Here is a 22,504-nt window from a genome sequence, read left to right on the forward strand (position 1 = left end):
ACGCGGGCCTCTCACTGCTGTGGCCTCTCCCGCCGCGGAGCACAGGCTGCGGACGCGCAGGCCCAGCGGCCACGGCTCATGGGCCCAGCCGCTCCGCGGCACGTGGGTTCCTCCCGGACCGGGCCACGAACCCATGTCCCCTGCATCGGCAGGCGGACCCTCAACCACTGCGCCACCAGGGAAGCCCATGATCATAGTTTTTAAGAGGTGCATTGTTGTGCTATAATTTACTAAGCCATTTAGGTTTCTATATTTTTGGCTTATAAATAAGGCTATAGAGAATATACCTATGTATATTATCATTAGCTTGAATTATTTCCTTTGGGTTAACTCCTGGGTTAAAGAGAATATATACTTTCCAAGAGGGTTATACCAGTTACCCCTAAGACTAGCCAGCAGTGAAAAGTGAATCTTGCCAGCATTAAATATTTTTATTTAGAAAGGTTTTATTTCTTCTTTAGTAGTACAGAATAGTACCTCAAAAGTTGTTTTCGTTTGCACCTCTTTTATTGTTTGGCAAGGGATATTAACTCCCAGGTATAAAGTTTCTGACACAGCTTTGCTTTACCAGTAAGACTGTGTTGTTGAGAAAGAATAGGTATAAATATTTTCTTCTCTTTATATTTGGAATTAAAAATATGTATATCCCAGATTTCCAGATCACATTGGCATTTGATGTAGGGAGCAAACAAAATGCATCCCAAGTGGTTTCCTGCCTAAATAATTCGTAAACATTCAACTTTGTTTATGACAATTTTATGGGACTCAGGGCAGAATTATGGAGGGAAAATACCTCCCCAAGTCCTCAAGTAGGACATACCAAAGGAGTGGTTGCCCTCTTTGAGCATTCTCTAGCTTGTATGGTACTGTGTCCTTGTCAGTCTGTTGGATTTATTGTACTTCAGAATATATTTTTCAATAGAAACAATATTAGGAATGGTTGTTTCCAAGGCTGATTAACAGAACTCTATTTAACTAGGTTTTGTAATCTGTATTTAACTAATTTACATGCTGAAAATAGTATTATAAAACCTAACCAACCTTCAGAGAGTCTTTGGGCAGGAACCTCTCTAGCCTCAATGCCAGCTAATGTGGGGACTCCAGTTGTGCCTTTCCCCTTCCAGTGAGGGCAGGTCATTGAGCATGGGTAGGCCCCATTCTGAGGGAGAGAGAGCGAGATGTCATTTGAGCTGAGCAGTGAAGATGGTGGTTCTAAGAGGGTAGCGGGTCTGAGACAAAGACCAAGGCAGGAGTTCCTAATCTGTGGTCAGTGAACTCCAGTGGGGAGTCCATAGAGAGCTTCAGGATGCCCAGGAGTCCTCTGAGATGATATGCAAAGGGCTGTTTGTGGGGAGGTAGGTAGGTAGTATTCATCCCAGTTCTCAAAGGGTCCCAGGGTTAGGGGATAAGTTTGGAGGTCAGAAGTCTGGAGATGGTGAATTGTGAGGAGGTAGAGGGGTAAAGTCAGTGGAAGGTTGGGGGTGGCAGGAAAGGAGGTAGTAATGGCTGGAATCCTGCAGCAGCCTTCCCTCTCCCCCGTCCTTTCCCTTCTGCCCCTGTCTCTGAGTTTACAGTCTTGCCACTGTTCCTGCGGTGCTGGGGCTCAAGGGAGAGTGGGGGCTATGGGCAGAAGGAAGCCCAAAGAGAGGCTTTTGCAGCCTGGCCTGAGCGGGAGAGTGCTGTGGTCCCCATGTACAGGGAAAGCATCTCCCACCTACAGCCAGGTGACAGATGATCTGGGGACTCTGCTTTTTCTTCCTAAGTCATATGTGCTGAAATCTGTTATACATAAACATAGGTATGATTCTTATTCCAGAGACTAGGAGTTTTGCATGTGGGACAAAAGCTTGAAGAACAAGATGAATTTGAGAAGATTTACAAAAACGGTAGGTAATTTCTTTAACAGAGGCAAGGTTACTCAAAGTTAGAAATAAATAATTTGGATTTAGAGCATTGGTTGTTATTTTAATCATTATCAGCTGATTTTTACTTTTTCTCGCAGCCTGGGCTGACAATGCAAATGCTTGTGCCAAACAGTATGCGGGAACTGGTGCCTTGAAGACTGACTTTACCAGGCAAGCCATGCTTTAAAATCCCATTCAAGACCAGTGGTTCACAGTTCTGGTGCAAAGTAGATCACTCGGGCAACTTTTAGACAATAGCAACAGCAAACCACCAGTGCCTGGGCCTCATTTCAGACTGGTCAAGTCAGGACTGCAGGGAGATGGGGCCCAGGCACTGGTGTCTTCTTAGCATCTCTGGGTGATTCTGATGCACAGTGGGGGTTGAGAACCATGGCTCCTTAGCTTTTCTCAAAGCTTACTGTGCACCTGACTCACCCCAGTCCCACTCAGCAGGTCTGGGGCAGGGCCTGAGATTCTGTATCCAGGTGGTGCTGGTGCTGTTTTCAAGGACCACACTGGGTAGTGAGAGGTTAGAATGTTTTGAATTTGTTACACATGTGGTTGGGTCTTTTTCTGCTATATGGATTCCCTGGGAGCAAGATAAGCTTTCTAGTCTCTTTGCTGTTTCATGCCACTTAACCTGGGCTGTGTGTTTCTCTTCTTATTTCTTGTCTTTGCAAGTGGAACTGAGCATTTTTCCTCTTTGTGCCTACTTTGGTAATATTTTAGAAATAGGATACACATTTCTTGGACCCGATATTGGTTTCTTTTGTGAGGTGTCTCCTTCATATATTCAGGGATGTTTTTTAAAAAAATCTTTATAATTCACCTATCTCCATACCACATACTTATTGGCTGTAAAACAGTGTGAGAATTTTATATTTTTGCATACTAATGCATAATTGCATTAATGCATAATTGCATATTAATGCAAATCTGTAACTCAAAACTTAACCTCATATTTAACCAGAACTGGGAAGAGAACTCAGTTGGGACTTATAATGGATGGCTGGAACTCACTGATACGGTATTACAAGAACAACTTTTCTGATGGATTTAGACAAGTAAGTTTGTTATTTGATGCTAATTTTTGGTCATTAGGTGGCTGTATCTTTGTACTGTTCTTCTGTAATATAATCATATCTAATTTGGGAGTTACTAATTTCCTTTTTTTCTCTTCTAGGATTCCATAGACTTATTTCTTGGGAACTATTCAGTGGATGAATTAGAATCTCATAGTCCTTTAAGTGTTCCAAGGGATTTGAAATTCCTGGCTGTAAGAAACGTTTATGTTTTTCAAGTTGTTAAAAGCATTGTGTCTGAAGTTAGAGATGGTGCCAACTCCCCTTGATATAAAACATTGTATGTTGTTCTAAATGGAACATAAATATTTAAGTGTCCCCAAGGAGCAGATCAGGAAGAGGAGTAAAATAACTTTGGAATGTTTGTCTTCTTTCAAACTTGACTGTCTTTGGCAGATCCTTTTTAAGTGAGAACACAGACGCATGGGGAGTGTGAGGGCTTCTCATTTCTGGAGACTACTCCCCTGAGGTTCAGGGACTGCCAGAGGCAAACTTGTGACCTTGAAGTTGACTCCTCTGTTCACAAGACTTTTCAAGAGCCTCTCTGGGGTCTCATTCCAGTGGGCAGGGTGTCCTGGAGTGGAGGGGCCTGGTGTCTGGGTTCTCATCTGGGCAACCTCCCTCTGCTTAGCACTCCCTGGTTTGGAGCAAAGCCATGTTTTTTCAGATCTTTTAACCTGTTTGAAGATTTGGGCAGTTATGATCGAAACTCTAAATAATGGTGTTTTGCTGAAAGAAAGATACTTTGTATATTAGATTGCAGAAGGGTTTTATTCTCTTTAAAGCAAAGCATGCATAACTGATTGTACAACCATTGATTAGCATCTTATGTGATGGTTTCTCTTTCCGTTTTCTTTTCCAGTTGCCTATTATCATGGTTGTCGCCTTTTCCATGTGCATTATCTGTTTGCTTATGGCTGGTAAGTCTGCCCTTGTTTCACATTCTTACAGTCATTTCTTAGAATGTTGAACTTTCCTGTACAGCGTCTTAAGTTTGCGCCTATTCAGTACTTGATGTTTCCCTATTGAATTGAATGAGTTAAGTGGGCAGGTGGGAGGATTAGTCCTTAGATGTGACAGAAGGAAAAATGTATACTCAGTAGCTTGATACTTTTTTTTTTCCACTTAAGCTTTTTTTTTTTTCCACTTAAGCTTTTTAAAATATTTTTTTCTTGCTATCAAAGTAATACATAGTAATTACAGAAAATACAGTTGGGCAAAAAAGAAGATAATGTTATTTATCCTCTTGCCTTTCAGAGATAAGCTAATTACTCTTAACATTTTGATGTTTTAATCTCTATAAGTGTGTATTCTTTTTTTCAAAAGTGAGATACAAATTTTTTTGTAATCTGTTTTTTCACTGAGCAATATAAATATTTCCCCACGTTCTTTATTTTTAATGGCTGCACAGTATTCCATTAATGGATGTATAATTTATTTAACCAACCACCTATGTTGGACGAATAAATGTTATTATAGATGAATACATTACTTCTTAAATTTTAATAGCGAAATTGCCTAAGAACCTGAGCTAACAAAGTCTTTATTGGTTTTCTTTTCTCTCTCAATGTTTTTCTGTGTTACTAAGTTAATGGAGACATTTTCATCTTAAATGCATGTTAAGCAGTGTTCAGTGCTCTGGGAGTTTGAGTCTGTAACACGTTGCATTGTGCCTCGAGGTGCAGCCTTAGGCACCTCCAGTCACATCCTCTATCCTGAATTCGCTGGGCTGACATTTCTCTGCCTGGCTGACTTCTGCCATCCTCAGGCTCTCCTCTCATGAAGTGTCTCTCTGTTCTCCCACACAGACCTCATCTCCCCCTTTCTGATTTCCACAGCATTTTGTGTACCTCTCTTATAGCACTTTCTTCTTTTAACCTTGTAAGCACCTAGGGATTTCTTCTTCAGAGGCGCTGTACTCTTTGGGGTCCTGAATGCACCCAAGGTGTATTTCTGTTTGTGTGGTAGTGATTTGCATACTCATTCGTCTTTCTCACTGAATCAGCAACTTTTTGAAGGCAGAGATGGTGTCTTACTCATTGTTTTACCTCCTGTGTCTGGGATACAGTTTTGCCCTCCGTAAAACTTTGCTGAATTAAGGACTCCTCGCCCCCCACACCCCACACTAATTCTGCCAGCTTCTTGGGGGAGGCTCAGAACCTGTTCATCTCTGTAATCCCCTCAGTGTTCAGCAGTGTAGGTAGTCATGACACAGGGAGGAGCTGTCTTCTTGTTACTCTAGGGTAGGGGTTAGCAGACGTTTTCTGAAGAGTCAGATAATAAATATTTTAGATTTTGTAAACTATATACGGTCTCTGTTTGCACAGTTTGTTTTTACAGTTCTTTAAAAATGTAAAAACCATCACAGTGCAAAAACAAGCCGAGGACTCTCGAGTACAGCATCACTGTGCGGCATGACTAGGGGGTCTGTGTCACATTTGGGGCAGGAAGGAAGAGGACAGGACCAGCTGGCATGTGCTGCTCACGGTTCAGTTCACACCCTAGATCCTTTGACTTCTCTCTTTAAAACATTGCCCATTGGATGCCATTTTCTGGGAACCACTCCACTGCTGAATTAGTTTTGTTATTTTGGTCTTTTTATATACTTACATTTCCCTGTGGAACCTCTGGAAAGGCAGGGAGATCAAGACCAAGACTCAGCCTGAACAAATGGACCATTCCTTTGGGGAGTGTCCCAGAGTGGGCTTGTGAGGAACTGCTTTTTTCTTTATCCAAAAAGAGTTTTAAAACCCAGAGCTGTCAAAATTGGCAATTGTGGAAATTTGAATGTTTTCAAGTGAAAAGATACTGGATGCTGTGGTTAGTAACATCTCGTGTCAGTTAATTGTTGTAAAGTAATGATCTTTGTGGTGTTTAGATATGACAGTGTCTGATTTCTAGCCCCTACTTTGGTATTTAAGAGAATAGCAAATAAATGCAAGCATGTTCTCTGACAGCTTATTAGGAAAGTGTCTACACCCTGATTTCCTTTCTGGCGTGCCCTCTTAACTGGCTGTTGACCTCTGCATGTTTCCCTGTCAGCAGGTGAGGCCAGTACTATTGCAGGAGAGAAGCAACACTGGGTTCACCTGTTCAAGGAGTTGAACAAAATAGACCTTTTCCCATTGGCCTGCTGCTTCCTTCATGTACTCTAGACTTTGAAAAAAAGTGCATCTCAGGAGAGTTGTGTTAAATATGTTGTATTTATTGAGTTTTGTTTTATACACTTTATTTTTTTTTTGTTTTTTTGTGCGGTACGCTGGCCTCTCACTGTTGTGGCCTCTCCCGTTGCGGAGCACAGGCTCCGGACGCGCAGGCTCAGCGGCCATGGCTCACGGGCCCAGCCGCTCTGCGGCATGTGGGATCTTCCCGGACTGGGGCACGAACCTGTGTCCCCTGCATCGGCAGGCGGACTCTGAACCACTGCACCACGAGGGAAGCCCCTATACACTTTAATACATAACTTTTCTGAAGCATGTATATTTGTAAAGTTATTTTCCATGACAGAAAAACCCGAATGAACTTTTTGGCCAACCCAGTATTTTTTGTGTTAGCATTTTGGTAGTAGCTGATACCTGTCATAGATAGGACTATGAACTAAACTATTAGTAATAATTTCTTATAATATTAAAGTATATAATCTAAAGCTAATAATTACTATTTGCTTGATATAACCTGAAATTAGTTTAGTCAAGCGGTTCTCAAAATGTGGTCTCTTGACCCATAGCATCAGCATAATCTGGAAACTGGTTAGAAATGCAGATTCTTGGACGCCACCCTAGGCCTGCTAAATGAGACAGACACTGGGGTTCAGCCCAGCAGCTGATTCTTTATCAAGCCCTGAAGCGGATTCTGTTGCCAGCCAGAGTTTGAGAACCACTGTTTTAAACCTTAATTGAGAGGTTCTTATATTTTTCCTTTGGATGTGTTTGTAAACTTTAATGTTGTCAAGATGTGCTAAACGGCTGAAAGCTGGATCTAGTATCAATAAAATGACTTGTTATTTATCAGCTCTTTGTTTTTAAAATCAACAGGTGACACCTGGACAGAAACACTGGCATATGTGCTCTTCTGGGGAGTTGCAAGCATTGGAACATTTTTTATTATTCTTTACAATGGCAAAGATTTTGTTGATGCTCCCAGATTGGTCCAGAAAGAAAAGATAGACTGAATTTGTGTCTGTGGAAAGCGGCTTGGCTTGGAAGATTCCATTATGCAGAACTGGAGTCTTTACTGACCCGCTTTCCACGTCAGCCCAAGGTCTTTTTAAATCCTTTATCCAAAAGCACATCTTGCGCTTTGTGTGGGGGTGATGACTTAGAATTGATCTGATGTTACTGCCTTGATGATCTCTTTACTATTGGGATGGTTATCATTTGAAGCTATTCTATAATTAAAATGTAACCTCAATTCAGCTCACGGAATGGAAGGAATCTATTCATTGTCAGTTTAATCAGCTGTTGCAGAATAAGTAATATATTTTAAAAAAATCTAGCTTCTTTCCTTATTTAAAACAGTGAAATTATTTTTCTAGCTCAGTTTATTGTCACTTTAGAAGCAGTTTCTGTTAGCAAGCATACTTTTCCATACATCTTTGGACTTTTCTTTAGTTTAAGAATAAGCTAAGTCTACTCTGTTTATAAAATGTCTTTTACATACATCAAGTAGTTGGACGAAATAGTCTGTGACTACATGGTAGGAAAGAGGAGACCAGGGTCTGGTGTTCCTTTGGAGCTTCAGTTGGGCTGCCTTATGAGTTCAGTCAGCTTGAGCTGTGCAGTTTAAGTGTGATGAAAAAGGTTCAGGTGTATTTTATCTTTTTTAAAAGGTGTAAATGAAATCAAAGAATGTGAAGTCTCTCTCTTATGCTAGAGGTCCAAAGCCTCCTCTGTTTTCAGGATTGCCCCAGTGTGGAAAATGCCCTTGGTTGGTCAGCTCCTTCATTCTGGACCTTTTGGTTTCTTGGGGGTCTTTCATGGAGACATGCAGGCCTCTGAGCGGGTCTTGTGCTGAATCCGATGTTGCACTTGGAGGCAGCAGCTGCTTTTCCACGCACGGTAGTGTCGATGCTTTTCCCTATTTAAGAGTTTTTGTTAGCTGTCAGTAAGTCTAAAATTTAGTGCTTCCAGGTAGTTACAGCTCTCCAAATCAAGGACCAACTTAAACTTTAATTTATGTGAAGAAATAAATCTGAAAAAATACACTCTAGAAGCTGTGCATAGTTCTAATTATAAGTCAGACTGTATATTCAAATTGTAATTATGAGGTTTAAAAATTAGAAAAGTATGTAAGGAAGTATAATTGCCACTATTTTAAAATAGTTCAATTAAATACTGCTACAATATTTGTGTTGTGCTTGAAAATATGTACAGTTTTTTTCAATGGTAATACCTTTTCCTGTCCTTAAATATCTCTAAAGAGCGCCTTGATTTTAACATTACCTTTTTTCCAACATTATCTTTTATAAACATTAATAAGAGTTGTTGCTTTTAGAAACTTTAAAGGAAATAATAGCTGGAAAACCCTCTGTAGCTTAAAGTCAGTCATTAAAACTCACAATAGGGTAAGTAATTAGAACTACCTACTCTTAACTTGTAAATAAGCATAATTCGTTCCAAAGAGGAAATATCGAAACTTAGTTCATGTCTACTGTAATGTATTACTCAGATGCTACTGGGCATTTCACATTAAGAACTTATTTCAGCGACCACAACAAAGACCAAATCTGAACTGCTGATGTGGCTGTTTTGCAGTGAATGGGCTAATGTTGGTGTGTTAGATCTTAAGGTATCAATATTTCAGAACCCTGCAATGATTATATTTCTAAATTCATGTACTGTCCATCCGTAAGTGAAAATAAAATGTCATACTCTTTTCTAACTAATGTTGGTGTCATTCCTATACCTTGTTTTACAAAGGGATGTTCTTTTTTATAAAAAACATGCAAAGCAATGTGTGGTCATTATAGAAGAATTAGACAATGTACGTAAGCAAGAAAATGAGTAGCTTCTGAAATTCTACTTTCCAATTATGGCCACTTTAAAAATTGTGTTTATCCTTATAATTATTTTTCAGTTACAGGTATTCCAGGGGAATATTTAGTATATTGTTCATTAAAAGATGTCCCCTGTATTCCCACCTCCAAATTGTAATTTCTTTTTCAAAATGATAGAGGCTCTCAACCAAGAAGTGGGACAATATGCTTATTAGAAAACGTCCTCTCAGGCCACAGGAAGATGTCAGGGAGCCCGAGGGAAATGCTGATGTAGACACCTCGGTGCCTAGGAGACCCTTGCACGTGTGTGTGTGGTGTGTGAAGGGTGTTTGGGGGGGAAGTGGCTTAAACAAGCATTTGGAGGTTTTTCCTCCTGCTTGCCTATGAGTCCTGATGTTAGAAGTTTTCCTACTACAGATAAATTACAGTTAAGTCTTTAAAATATTATGTTCTTTGGCACATGGACCTCTCCACCTTGGCAGCTTGGTTCACCAAAGCCAGCAAGATGGAAGTCACAGTCTTTTTTAACCTAATCTCAGAAGTGTCATCCCATCACTTGTGCCATATTCTATGCATTAGAAACAAGCCACTAGATCAGCTCACTCGGGGAGGGGATTACACAGGGCATGAATACCGGGAGGTGGGGCTCTCTGGAAGTCTGTTCCCATAGCCTGTAAGGAGAGAAAAATCCAAAGTTATGATTCAGAGCTGGTGCTGGAGGGAATCGGGTGTTTCCTGTGCTGTGCCTTTGAGGTCTTTTGCCTGTTTCTGTTAGATTGCTTGTCCTTAAAGATTTCTGAAATTCTTTATATATTCTGGAGAGTAATTCTTTGTTGCTTATATGTACTACATATATCTTCTTCTAGTTTGTGGCTTGTCTTTTCATTTTCTTGTGGTTACTTTTGGTGAAAGAAGTGTATAATTTCAATGGTGTTGAATTTACCAGAAATTTCCTACCATCCCTTGTGCTTGGGTAAGACAACATTGCTCAACCCCAAGGGACTTCTTTTCACATAATTTTGCTTTTTCACGTCAGGTCTTTTCTCCATTCTATAAAGTAAGGAAATGGTCCGTGTCAATCCAGGTAGATCAGATTATGCTGCGGTAACAAATGATCCCCAAATCTCAGTGGCTTTAAAAAAATGAAGACTTATTTCTCACTCATTCTGTGTATCCTTGAAGGGTCTGCTGCAGCTCTGCCACATGACATCTGCATCCTGGGACCCAGAGTGATGGAACAGCTTCACACAGGAACATTACCAGTTATCCTGGCAGAAAGAAAAGGGAGAAGTTTCTGCTTGAAGGTCAAGGTGACAATCTCTTCTGTTCACATTTCATTGGTCAAAGCAAGTCACATGGCCATACTTGAAGTGATGGAGGGAGGAGAGTGTAGCCCCTGGGGAGGGACTGTGTGCTGGCATCCGACACAGGCTCCAGTTTTCTTTTCCCACTGGGTTAACGGGAAGAGTCAGCAGAGAGCCTTCCCGACTCCCTCCGTCCTGCTGTGCGGTGCTGCCACCGTCACACATCAGGCTCCCCTCCACTTGCGGGGTTTCGGCTTTCTGTTCTGTCCCGTTGGCCTGGGTGTTTTCACTGCTGAGAACTCTTCCTCACGCAGCCGTGTCTTGCAGGATGGCCTGGCTCTTCCCTGAGCTCTGGGCCCCCAGCTTCTCAGTCTGTTCGGCAAAGCATTGTCTTGAGTGTTTGGAATAACACGAGTCCTGTGTGCTCAGAGCTGTTTTTTGACAGTAGGGATCTGTGGTGAGAACCATTTGGAAACATTGGGTTAAACATAGTCAAAGACTTGTCTCAATTCTCAGACTTGTCAGAGGTTTGACTCCCCTAGAGGGTGTGTGCAACGCAGCAGCACCCAGACTTTTTGGTCTGTGGAATTTTTTATTTACAGAGCATCTCAATAGGACGATTCTGTGAAACTGATTTTGAATAAGGCTCACATGAGGGCGAGCACTCTGGCCGTGGAGTTAAAGAAAACATGGGCTCTAATTTATATTTGGGCCTCACTTGTGTGTTGAACTTGGTCTCTTAACTATAAATTCTTGGATTCTCATCCATATGGCAGTTCCCTAGGATAACACATGCACACGGACACACCCCTGCTGAGAAACCCAGGTAAATCTACAGGCGGGAGCTCTTCCTTGATGTCCAGCTCTCATCCTCTGTGTTGGACATCACGCAGAGGCTCCATAAATGGGATTTCACTGCGGGGGTGGAGGGGGAGAGACAATTAAAAGGAGTTGTGACATGTTTAATTATTACCACGAATGCCCTGGTCCTGCGTGAACTGGTCAGATGGCCTGTTTGTTCTTAGCACTTGCCTTTACAGATTATTCTGAGCATAACTTTGTCTTTGCTTTTTGTTTGTTTTAGCCAAAGGCCCAGACATTCGTCTTTCTTCACCATTTTCAGTGATGCGTGCCTGTTGCCTGTTTATTTTTCTAGCTGTAGGAAGCTAAAGTTTCATCTATTAAAATATCATGTTACATTTTATGTCCTAAATTGAGCTCCTGTTAGATTTCGGTTTAAACATAGACTCTGAGGTTAGGAGAAGTAGAAAGTACAGGTTGTAAGTCATGTTTGGAGAATTTAAGATGTCCTTCTCCTGACCTTTTGGGAGCACACATTCTCCTGGGTTCTGTCCAGCTTTACTCACAACTCCATTGCCTACCGATGTCTCCTCTCTGCTTTATCCCTGTTCTAGTTATCTATTTCTGGAAAGTAATCTCACAGTGTTGCGAGTTAGGAATGGAGCCTGGCACAGCTGGGTGATCTCTTCTGTTCCAGATGGCACTGACAGAGGTCACTCAGTGATACTCAGCTGACAGAGGGGCTGGTCTCTGGTCTGCGCTGGTTTGGTGCTGCACAAGGGTGGGTGGAAGGTGGACCAGCTGGTCCTGTGAGCTGGAGCACCTCCATGTGGCTTTGCAGCATGGCAGCCTCAAGGTCGTAGGACTTCATACCTGGTTGGTTCACGGCGGCCGGAGTGAAAACCAGGTGGAAGCTTGCATGGTATGATCTAGCCTCTAATGTCCAATGGTGTCCCTTCCGCCATAGTCTATTGGTTGGAGCACTCACAAACCCACTCAGATTCAGGGGGAGGGACACAGACCCCCTCTCTCAATGAGAAAGATGGAAAAGAACCTGTGGCCCTGTCTGGACACATGTTGGATTTTTTTGTAGGCTTTGGTCCTAAGCCCTCCTCTCCATGTACACACTTACCCCAGGTGATGTCATTTAGACCCATGGTTTTAAAATAGCATCTTGATGCTGTGACTCCCAAATATATATACATCTAGATCGGCCCTTTCCAAAAGGTTCAGATTCTAGTGTTCTGCTGCCTACCTGATATTCCCACCTGATTCACAGGCATCTCAAACTCAGTATGGTCAAGCAGAGCTCTTTTTTTCCCCCCCCAGAGCTCTTGATTTATACTGTGCAGACTGGTTCCATGCCGAGTTTTCTCCATCTCAGGAAATGCCACCAGCATCCACCCAGTAAGTCAAACATTTCATCCCTCTCCTCTCAACTATGCATCCAGTCCATAAGCAAGTCTTGGCAACTCTCCCCTGCCAAAATATAACTCAGACCCACCTATTCCTCTCCATATTCATTTCCAAGTCTATGCCACCATCATCTTTCCCATGGACTTCCTAAAGTAGCTCCTGGAATAATTTTCCAAGGTCCCCATCTACAACCCTCTCCAGTCTGTTCTCCACAGCTACAAGTGATCTTTCAAGTGTAAACTAGATGACGCAGGGCCCCACGTTAAACCCTCAGGTGAGATTCTTGCTCTTTGAAGGAAACCGGAGCTCTGTTGTGGCCTATAAGGCCTTATATGACCTGGTTTCTGCCCACTTCTCCAAGCTCATCTCCCATCGCTCCCGTCCCCAGCCCAACCACAGGCCTCCTTTCTGCTCTTTCTCTCCTGAGGGCCTTTGCACTGTCATTGCCTCTGCCTGGACAGACCTTCCAGCAATTCCAATAACTAGTTCATTCTTCTTCAAAATTCAGTCCACGTATCTCCTCCTCGACCACCTGATTGAAGCACTGTCCCTCTCACACCATCACTTGGCCCATTTATTTCCTTCTTAGAAAAGATCACAGTCTGTAATTAATATCATTTGTTATCTATCATTGTCTTTTTCCCTTCCAGAATCTAAAAGCCATGAAGTCCAGGGACCAGAACTTTCCCCAGAGCCTACACAGACACTGGATTGTAATATACTCCATAAAGGCTGATCCTATGCAGGTGGGCAATACGAAAGGACACGTGATTCACATGTAAGAGACTGGTCAGAAAATTCTGGTTGAGAATTTCATATTTGTAGACGTACTTTTTGCCTTGCAAAGGATTGTTTAAATCGCTCGTTTTTTTTCTTCCTGACTGGATGCTGAGTAGAAAATGGTTGGGTGAATTAATTCTCTTCCCCAGCTTTTCTATCTATAAAGTGGAACAGCCATAAATTAATTTTTCTATGTAAAATAACTTTTACAGAAATCTAACACAATAGTTTACACGCTCTTTCCGCCCCAGGACAGTTCTGAGGTCACACCCAAACCTATTGTGTGGGTTCTCATGGCCTCAGCCAACAAGGGATTCTGAGGTGGGCAGACTGCCCAGGGCACCTCTCAAAAGGGTTGGAAAGATTCTGCAGCAATTCGGAAGAGCTCACATTCTGTTTAAATCCAGCAAATTAGAATTTTTTCTCCTAATTTCTCTTTTGGATGCTACCCTTCCTGTTATCATGTGATCCTCTTCTCATGTGATGGCCTTCATGCACTGCATTGGTGCGGTTTCACTGCATGTGAGGAAGCAAACAGAGAAGGCAGTAGAAAAGAGACCAGATGGATTCTCCTTTATTTTCCTTTTTTTTTTTTTTCAAAATTAGCTAGTATGTTTACGTAAGGAGGGAAAATCTTGTGTTGAGAGGTCTCAAAACAAAACTACATCTCATAAGTGACCAGAAAGACCTAGAGATGTATTTGTTTAGGGTTTTATTTATGACAATTGCTAAAAAAACCCAATATTTCCCTACCTGATTCTTTAGAACTAAGAGTAGGTGTGTTTTTAGTATAATCAGAAAGCTTTCTGGAGTCCGTGTCTGGCTCTAATGTCATTGTACTGCTAAGGGCACAGGGATGAAACGTGCCTTTCTCTCTCCAGCTTATTGGAAGAGGGTGGACAAATGTTAAGATGACTGCTTTTGTGCAGTCCCTAGAAAATAGTCAAAGAATTCAAAGAATTTTTTGAAACAGGACTGAGGATTACTATGAAATGTTCTGCTCTTCATGCAGTTCTCAGAAAGCAGAATAAAACTGAACCCAAGCTGGAGACATTTTCATCTGGAGCACATTAGTCTATAATAATGGGACTTCATCTGTTTGACTTCTGTGAGCAAATATTATTCTGGAGAAGTAACTTTTCCATACAATTAGAAATGCTCAAAAGTGCTTTCAAACTTTTAAAGGTCACTTTCGATGTAAGTGTGCCTAAATGTATGACACATTTTCCTTCTCTCTTAAACAGGGCCCTGGTTCTCAGATTTGGTAGGTTCCAGGGCGTGGCCTGGACACCAGGAGTTTTAAATGCTCCCGGGTGGTTGGAATGGACACTGAGGTGGAGGACCACTGAAGTACAGCAACTGTGAATGAAGAGCTGCTCTAGAACAACATTTGTGTCTACACTCCTGAGGATACCTAGCATTCAGGGCTGAAATACCCAGGTGATAACCAACCCCCGAGGGGCGGCCCCTGTTGTAAGACAGTGACCTGGGCTGGGGGCTCGGAGACTGTGACCCGTAAGGATTCAGGAACAGACTCTGTGCTGTGTATTTGCTGTTGAGTGTGCTCACTCTCCAAGCCTTGATAGCCGAGGTTTTGTGACACCGAAGAACCCTCTGATGAGAAATCAGAGGACTGACTAGTTGTGGTAAGTAAATGCTGGTTCATGCACTTTAAAGCCAAGTGATTTTTTTTTTCTTTTCCATTATGGTTTATCACAGAATACTGGATATAGTTCCCCGTGCTAGAGTAGGACCTTGTTGTTTACCCATTCTATATATAATAGTTGGCATCTGCCGATTCCAGCCTCCCAATCCATCCTTCCCCCACGCCCCCTCCTCCTTGGCAAACCACACGTCTGTTCTGTGTGAGTCTGTTTCATAGATAAGTTCATTTGTATCATATTTTAGATTCCACATATAAGTGATATCATATGGTATTTGTCTTTCTCTTTCTGACGTACTTAGTATGATCATCTCTAGGTCCATCCATGTTGCCGCAAATGGCATGATTTCGTTCTTTTTTATGGCTCAGTAATATTCCATTGTAATATTCCATTGTATATATGTACCACATCTTTATCCATTCATCTGTTGATGGACATTTAGGTTGTTTCCATGTCTTGGCTATTGTAAATAGTGCTGCTGTAAACACAGGGGTGCCTGTATCTTTCTGAATTATAGTTTTGTCTGGATATATGCCAAGGATTGGGATTGCTGGATCATATGGCAACTCTATTTTTAGTTTTTTGAGGAACCTCCATACTGTTTTCCATAGTAGCTGCACCAGTTTACATTCCCACCAACAGCGTAGGATGGTTCTGCTTTCTCCACACCTTCTCCAGCATTTGTTATTTGTAGACTTATTTTTTTTAATTTTTATTTGTTTATTTGGCAGGGGCTACTCTTTGTTGCGGTGTGCGGACTTCTCATTGCAGTGGCTTCTCTCGTTGCGGAGCACAGGCTCTAGGCACGCGGGCTTCAGTAGTTGTGGCTCACGGGCTCTAGAGCGCAGGCTCAGTAGTTGTGACACACAGGCTTAGTTGCTCCGCAGCATGTGGGGTCTTCCCGGACCAGGGCTCGAACCCATGTCCCCTGCATTGGCAGGTGGATTCTTAACCACTGCGCCACCGGGGAAGCCCTATTTGTAGACTTTTTAATGATGGTCATTCTGACTGGTGTGTGACATTTTGATTTGTAGTTTTGATTTGCATTTCTCTATTAGTGATGTTGAGCATCTTTTCATGTGCATGTTGGCCATCTGTATGTTGTCTTTGCAGAAATGTCTATTTAGGCCTTCTGCCCATTTTTGGATTGGGTTATTTTTTGTTGTTGACCTGTTTGTGTATTTTGGAAATTAAGCCCTTGTTGGTAACATCATTTGCAAGTATTTTCTTCCAGTCCATAGGTTGTCTTTTTGTTGTGTTTATGGGTTTTTTTTGCTGTGTAACAGCTTAAGTTTGTTTAGGTCCCATTTGTTTGTTTTTCTCTCTGTTCTCTCGGGAGAGTGAGCTAAGAAAACATTGGCACGATTTATGTATGTCAGAGAATGCTTTACCTATGTTCTCTTCTAGGAGTCTTACGGTGTTGTGTCTTATATTTAAGTCTTTAAGCCATTTTGAGTTTATTTTTGTATGTGGGGTGGGGGTGTGTTCTAACTTCATTGACTTACATGCGGCTCTCCAGCTTGCCTAACACCACCAAGTGGTCTTTTTATGGGCATCAGGTGAAGCTGGAAGTTCAAGACTGCCTAAGACCTTTCTAATGCCTATTTCTTGTTATAGGGAAGTTTATGGCATGAAAAAGAAAAGCCATCTCTAGAACATCTGATGTTCCAGGTGAATGTGTAAGTGTCTTTAAAGATGTCTGTACAAATCTACTCAAAGAAACTGTGTGCTTCACTGAGAGCATGGAATTGAGGAGTGTTAGAGCAGTAAGGGACCTCCTCACTTCCGGGATAACCCTGACCTACTTATTGCAGTTAAACGACAGGAGACGTTCACAAGGTGGACTAATGCTGTATCATAAATATGGTGTCTTCACTTACTGGGTGTTCTGTTTGAGAGCCGTCTTTCTATACATTTTAGAAAACTTATGTACAGATAATTTAAAACTAGGTTATGGTCTTTCTTTCCTATAAAGAGTTGGTCATCATGTCCAAATATAACCTTAGGTCTATGGGAAAGTTAGCTTCACTTTCATCCTCATAGAGGCTCTGGCAGCTTTTCAGTGTCGTGAGACACCAGGGCCGAAGGTGGTTTGGGGTTGTTCGTAGAGAGGACTGGTCTTGGACCCACTGAGAGGCCTCAGATTAGGGAAAAGTGACTCCTTTTGTGAGCTCCAAACAAAGGCCTTCTTTCTTTATGGCCAGTCAATCCTATTAGCGAAGGAGAACACAGTGATTGCAGGTTCACCGTGACTGAAAAAAGAACTAATTAATTAATTTTGCATTGATGACATTCAGATTAGTCATCTTAGTTAAAAAACTCCTTTTCAAAATTCTCTAAAAATGAATGCCCGCTAGTATGTTGGGATCTCACCAGAAAACATTCCTTAAATTTTATCCCATAAAAACAGTAGTCAAATTTCAGCTCCCGGTGTGCCCTACTTCTAGGACTTTGCTAGAGTCGAGCAGTCGTCTTCAAGACTGGCTGTGAGAATTCTGCCTCCGTGGTGACAGGGAGGAAGCACCGTGTGTGACTCTGGGGATGGCGGGTGGGGTGTGTGTCCTGCTGAGGGAGTAGTCTTTCTTTTCACCTTCCTAATCCTTTCTAGACTCGAGAAGACGATGGGCTGAGTGCTTCCGGAGTCAATATTTCCAAAAGCAGCCGAGGCGGCTCCTTCTGTACGTAAGTGGCTGTAAGATAGCGGCTGACGGCAGTCTCGGGGAAGCCCAGCTCTCAGGCCACGGAGGCTGTGTCTCTCCGCTTGAGGCGGCGCACGATGAACGTCCCCAGGGCCCCCAGGGGGATGCACATGGTAGAGGAGGCCACGAGCAGCCCAATGATGGCCAGTGCATACGGGGGGTAGTCTTTGGTCACAAGCTGGCCCTGAAGAAGGAACCTGAGTGTCAGAAGAAAGAACCTCCCGTGCGGAGCCTTCCGAGGGCACCACCCCTCCAGGCCTCAGGCCCTCCAGCGTGAGGAAGAGAGCATCTGCGGCCGGGCATCCTTGCACACGGGGCCGCCCCAGCTCTGCGTGCAGGTCACTAGTGGCTCTGCTGGGCAGACTAACTCCCCCTGTGCATACTGTTTGGAGCTATCTGGAAAAAGCAACCATGAGAACCCTCCAAGGCTTACGTTCAAGGCAGCAGCAGGGCACCTAAATGTAGGGGCTACCTGTCCAGTACAGCAGCCACCAGGCATAGGTGGCCATTGAGCACTGGGAATGTGGCCGGGGATGCGCAAGAAGTGAATTTTAAATATTGTTTAAATTTCAGTAGCCACATGTGGTTATTAGCTTCTGTGTCCAGCAGCACAGCTCTCATCTCAGGAGAAGTGTTGATGGACCTCAGGACTTACTTGGAAGAATGATGGATGGTTCCGTAAATGCAAAACTGATGAGAAACCAGTTGAGGCCCAAAAGCCACTAAATGCTACACTACCTTTCCACAAAGGAACCAGAGGACAGCTAAATCCAGGGAGCAGGTACTTGCTGTCAACCAAAGCACGTATGGTTTGTAAACCAAAATGCCAGCCGGAGTGTGGCCGCGGGAACCAGCCCACAGACTTCTGTTGCTCGTCTGTTACTCACTGTGTTCTGTGTGACGAGTACAGGAATTGGGAGGAAACATAAATGATTTTAGCAGTTTGACAGCCTATAATCCTGTGTCTGCTGAATCTGATACATATTTGGTGCTTGTATTTGCTCTACCTTTTTTTTTTTTAAGGAATTCACTGTTAATTGCATTTTCCAAAAGTATCAGGCTGCAGGGACTGGAGGAAACACCCTGCTCCTCCACTGCGGGGTGGGAAGCCCTGCTCGGCACCACTGCCAGAACCAGACGCAGTGGCGCCTTCCCAGCCATGGTGCAGCGTGGAGTGTGTGGACTGGAGCACAGGGTGCACACTGCACACACACCATATGCTAAGGGGCAGCATCTTCTACCCACAGGGAAAGAAATCCAAATTGGTCAGTTGTATTACTTTCCTTAAAAAGTAAATCTTTTTTATGAGAGTGTGTCTGTGCAAGGACAGCCAAGGCTGACCCTCAGGCCCGGTGCCGTGATACGGCTGTCCAGGTTGTTAAAACACTGATGTGCTGCCCTCTGCTGGGTGAGCAGATGCAGCCCAGCCTCCTGAGTGCCCCTCTCAGTCCCCGGTTCTGTCCTAGCAACTCCAGTGTAAACGCCAGTCCCTGCCCCACCCAGCTCCTCAGGGGCCATGCCCTCCAGCCTTGCTTGGCCTTGCCTGAGTGGCCTCAGTGGACAGAGGCCACCAGGAAGTTCTGGACGGAATCTCACTCTCTTCACTGCAGCCCATGTTGAAAAACTCAGCCCAGCTGCTGGGCTGAGTGTTTTTACATACCTGGGTGATGTTTTTACATACCTGGGAGGCGTCCCAGGCTTGGTACTGCAGGGTCCCTGTGATGATGTAGTCACTCAGGTAGAAGACAAAGAGGCTGATGATGAGCAGTGGGCTCACACCGCCCCACATGGCCTTCCAGTACCAGTTCAGAGCGTGTCCAGTCATAGCCTTAAGGTCGCTTTCGAATCTGTTTGGAGGTGGGGAGAGAAAGCTTGGATTATCCATGCTGTTGGCGCCAGGCAGTCCAGGCCACACCTCCTCGTCTGCTCAGGAAGATTCTGTGCTGGGCACCACTGATGTCTGAACACGACCACTGGGCGGTCTCTGATTCCTTGTGGGGGTCTTGGGGGCAGGGAGGGAAGAAGGGCTGAGGCCGCCACAGAGGGGGCAAAGCAACCACCCATAGGCGAGTGGACCTCAGAGGCCATCCTCCTGGTGCCGGCCTTCAGCTGGAGGCTGCTGCTGTACACCAGAGGGCCTGGCGGGATGCCTGTGAAGCCTGTCCTCAACACCAGGGGACCGCGAGGGCAGCCCTGCTCCACCCCTCCCACCCTGCTGTCTGTCAGCAACTCTCCTTCCCCCTAGAAACGCCCCCACAGGGGAATCGCTTTTGTCCCCTGAAACCAGAGCAGGTTTTCTGGGGCAGAGGGAAAACCTGAAGGAAGCAGAAGCACCTTGGCCCTGACCCGTTGGAGCTGGCATGGAGTGGTGCTTCCCAAGTGTAGCTGCCTGCAGCCCACCATTGTGATTCCCATCGTCTGTGGGCTTTTTATAATTGACTCATTTACCTGAATTTAGCAATAGCATGACAATATATCCGTTTTACCATGGATTGGATAGGCTAATCATATTTTTCTGCCCCCCCCCCCCACACACACAAATGAGGATGGAAAGTATCTCAGCACTTTGAGAAATGCTGACCCAGCCACCTCCCCGTTTCCCAGGGGAGGGGACCGAGGTCCAGGGCTGTGATGTGACTTGCCTGAGGGCACCCAGGTAGTGGCCGACCCAGGCCCAGCATCCGGATTGGTGTCTTACCTCCAGTGCAGGGCCTTTGAAACTGCTCCCCACGGCAGAAAAGGCAGCCATGGGGGAGGGGAGGGGGCCGGGTGAGACTGTCACAGGGGGAACCACAGCCCCTGCCTCTCCTGGACCCTGCAGCGTGTCCATCACCACCCCGCTGCAGACCACAAAGACCCACGTGCATAATGTGAACACTTGGGACTCTCGAAACTACATGTGGCAGAAAGTGTTGTGAGGCATGGCCTTCACGGGTGGGTTTCCTGGGCGGCTGGCGGGGCAGGCCTCCTACCTCCTCAGTCCATACAGGTAGCACACGGCGGCCGCCTCCACCAGGACAATGAGCAGCAGGGGCAGCGTGGCAGCGTAGTCATTGAAGATGTCGAACCAGTAGTTGCCGGCCTCCATGGTGAACACCAAGCCAATGGCACAGCTGACGAGGCACACCAGACCTAGGAGCACAAGACCGCCTGCTCACCCGCCTGAGACCCCGGCCTGCGCACCCAGCTTTCTATGGGGCCCAAGAGCCATGGACCCTGAGGAGGCGCTGGCCGTTCAGTTCATCCTCATGGGCTGGGGGAGCCGTCGTGGACTGGCCTCTCTGCACGTGTGTGCCACGTGTGTGTGTTGGGCAGCGTGGGGCAAAGGTGTTGCAAGGAGTGTCAGCAGGACTTCCTGCTGTTAATTCATGGGGCCGTCCAGTAGTGGGGAATCAAACTCGGTGGAAAAGAGAAACTTGTAGGCGTTGCTGTCTAGGGGAATCTCACCCAATCTATGGGTCTGGTGACTCTGTTTATCCCAGCAACTCAGCCACTAAGCTCATGGGAAGTGAATCAGGGGAGGAGATTTGAGCTGCAGGGCACCCCTCACAGGACCCCCTAGAGAGGATTCACATCTGACCAGAAGAGAGGAGTAGGGAGGGGAGGAGAAGAAACAAACGCTTACCCAGCTGCTACTGCGCCCCAGGCACTTGCCATGCAGTGGAGGCTTTAGCTTCTGGGGCAGGTTATCAGGAGCCCCCTTCTACAGAGGGGGAAGCCAAGGCTCAGAGATGTCGGGTAACTTTCCCAACATTCCACAGCACAGAAAGAAAGTTGGAATTCAGACACAGGCCCTTCTGTCTCCAGAACCGAAGCTCTGGCTCCAGTCTCTGCTGCCTCCCTTGGGCACCCCACAAAGTATTAGACTCTAAAGCTCCCACCTGCCCTTTCCATGGCCACAGCCTACACCACCAGCCAGTGAGCCCCACTGCTGTCCTGAGGCGGACACAAGAACAGGCTCTGTGCGGGAGGGGAGGCTCACATAATGCTGGCTCCTGAGGGCAGGGAGGCTAAGCGCTAGAGGGCTCTGGTGGGAGCTGGGTTTGATGTGGGCTGGGACGAGGGGTTCTGGATGTGGGGGTGAGGAGTCACGGTTCTCTGGACACTGCCAGGTTGCACTGGAGCAGATGGGTGGTGGAGTGAAGTGGAGAGGCAGGCCTGGATAAACAGGCTCTTGCCCTCACAAGGCAAAGGTCTGCCAGCTGCAGAATGGGTAGATGAATTGTGGTGTATGGTCTTAGGCTGGATTATTACACGGACGGGAAAGAGGACGGGGATGGGGGCGTACTGATGGGGCAGGAGCAGGGAGGGGCTCTCCGGTGTGAGAAATGTACGTGTTGTTGTTATGCTTCAGTCAACACAAAGACAAAAGCAGGTTCTCTGCTGGCCTGGAGAGCTTTGAGGGCCGTGCTGGGGGGTTTGGCCTTTGCGAAGGTTGGGGTGACCACTTCACTCCCCTGTGATGTGGAGAACCAGATGCATGGGGTGAATCATGTGTACCAGGTCCCAGATTGCCCAAGAGGAGAGAGCCATGGCAGGACCCCAGTGAGGCTGCTGCGGCCTCTCGCTGAGCCCGCGGCCCCTGAGGAGACTCCTCCCTCTGCTCACCTCCCCGAGCCCCGCCGCCTTCGCTGGCCCACTCACCTGAGATTGCCTCCTTGGGCAGGTAGCTGGAGATGACCTTGCTGTCGGTCAGAGGGGTGAGGATGGCGGCCGTGTTCCCCAGCATGCTTCCAATGCCCAGCATCAGCAGCATGAAGAAGTAGAGCACCGACCACAGCTGGGACACCTCCATGTTTTTAATGGCCTCTGTGTAGACGATGAAGGCCAGGCCGGTGCCCTGGACGGCCTGCCCACAG

At 45.3% G+C, this 22,504-nt stretch overlaps 2 protein-coding genes and 1 long non-coding RNA gene across 5 annotated transcripts in view; 2 read left to right on the forward strand and 1 right to left on the reverse strand.

Moving 5' to 3' along the window:
* The window catches only part of SACM1L (SAC1 like phosphatidylinositide phosphatase), a 61,851-nt gene extending 48,687 nt beyond the window's left edge, over positions 1 to 13,164 (forward strand). The window contains exons 15-21 of one of the 3 annotated variants that reach the window (XR_013830158.1): positions 1,817 to 1,886; positions 2,003 to 2,075; positions 2,875 to 2,968; positions 3,088 to 3,180; positions 3,849 to 3,906; positions 10,164 to 12,008; positions 12,416 to 13,164. Coding sequence is in view for 2 of the 3 variants with exons in the window: in XM_079933936.1 (XP_079790062.1) it covers positions 1,817 to 1,886; positions 2,003 to 2,075; positions 2,875 to 2,968; positions 3,088 to 3,180; positions 3,849 to 3,906; positions 10,164 to 10,633 (858 nt within the window). In the remaining variant the exon portion in view is untranslated. Of the gene's footprint in view, positions 1 to 1,816; positions 1,887 to 2,002; positions 2,076 to 2,874; positions 2,969 to 3,087; positions 3,181 to 3,848; positions 3,907 to 7,020 lie in introns of all 3 variants that reach the window. The other 2 variants (XM_079933936.1, XM_079933937.1) reach the window with 2 other exon arrangements.
* A 1,670-nt stretch (positions 13,165 to 14,834) lies between these two features.
* On the forward strand, positions 14,835 to 19,320 carry LOC307192694. Its single transcript, XR_013830161.1, has 4 exons — positions 14,835 to 14,928; positions 16,564 to 16,625; positions 17,555 to 17,624; positions 18,255 to 19,320. It is a non-coding gene; the product is annotated as an uncharacterized lncRNA (long non-coding RNA).
* Positions 16,619 to 22,504, reverse strand: part of SLC6A20 (solute carrier family 6 member 20) — a 40,771-nt gene continuing 34,885 nt past the window's right edge. The window contains exons 8-11 of the mRNA XM_079933941.1: positions 22,290 to 22,494; positions 20,618 to 20,777; positions 19,327 to 19,492; positions 16,619 to 17,829 (exon numbers count right to left, since the gene is read on the reverse strand). Of these exons, the coding sequence (XP_079790067.1) occupies positions 17,680 to 17,829; positions 19,327 to 19,492; positions 20,618 to 20,777; positions 22,290 to 22,494 (681 nt within the window). The 3' untranslated portion in view covers positions 16,619 to 17,679. The remainder of the gene's footprint in view (positions 17,830 to 19,326; positions 19,493 to 20,617; positions 20,778 to 22,289; positions 22,495 to 22,504) is intronic.

This window comes from Stenella coeruleoalba (genome assembly GCF_951394435.1).
Source record: "Stenella coeruleoalba genome assembly, chromosome: 10".
NCBI lineage: Eukaryota > Metazoa > Chordata > Mammalia > Artiodactyla > Delphinidae > Stenella > Stenella coeruleoalba.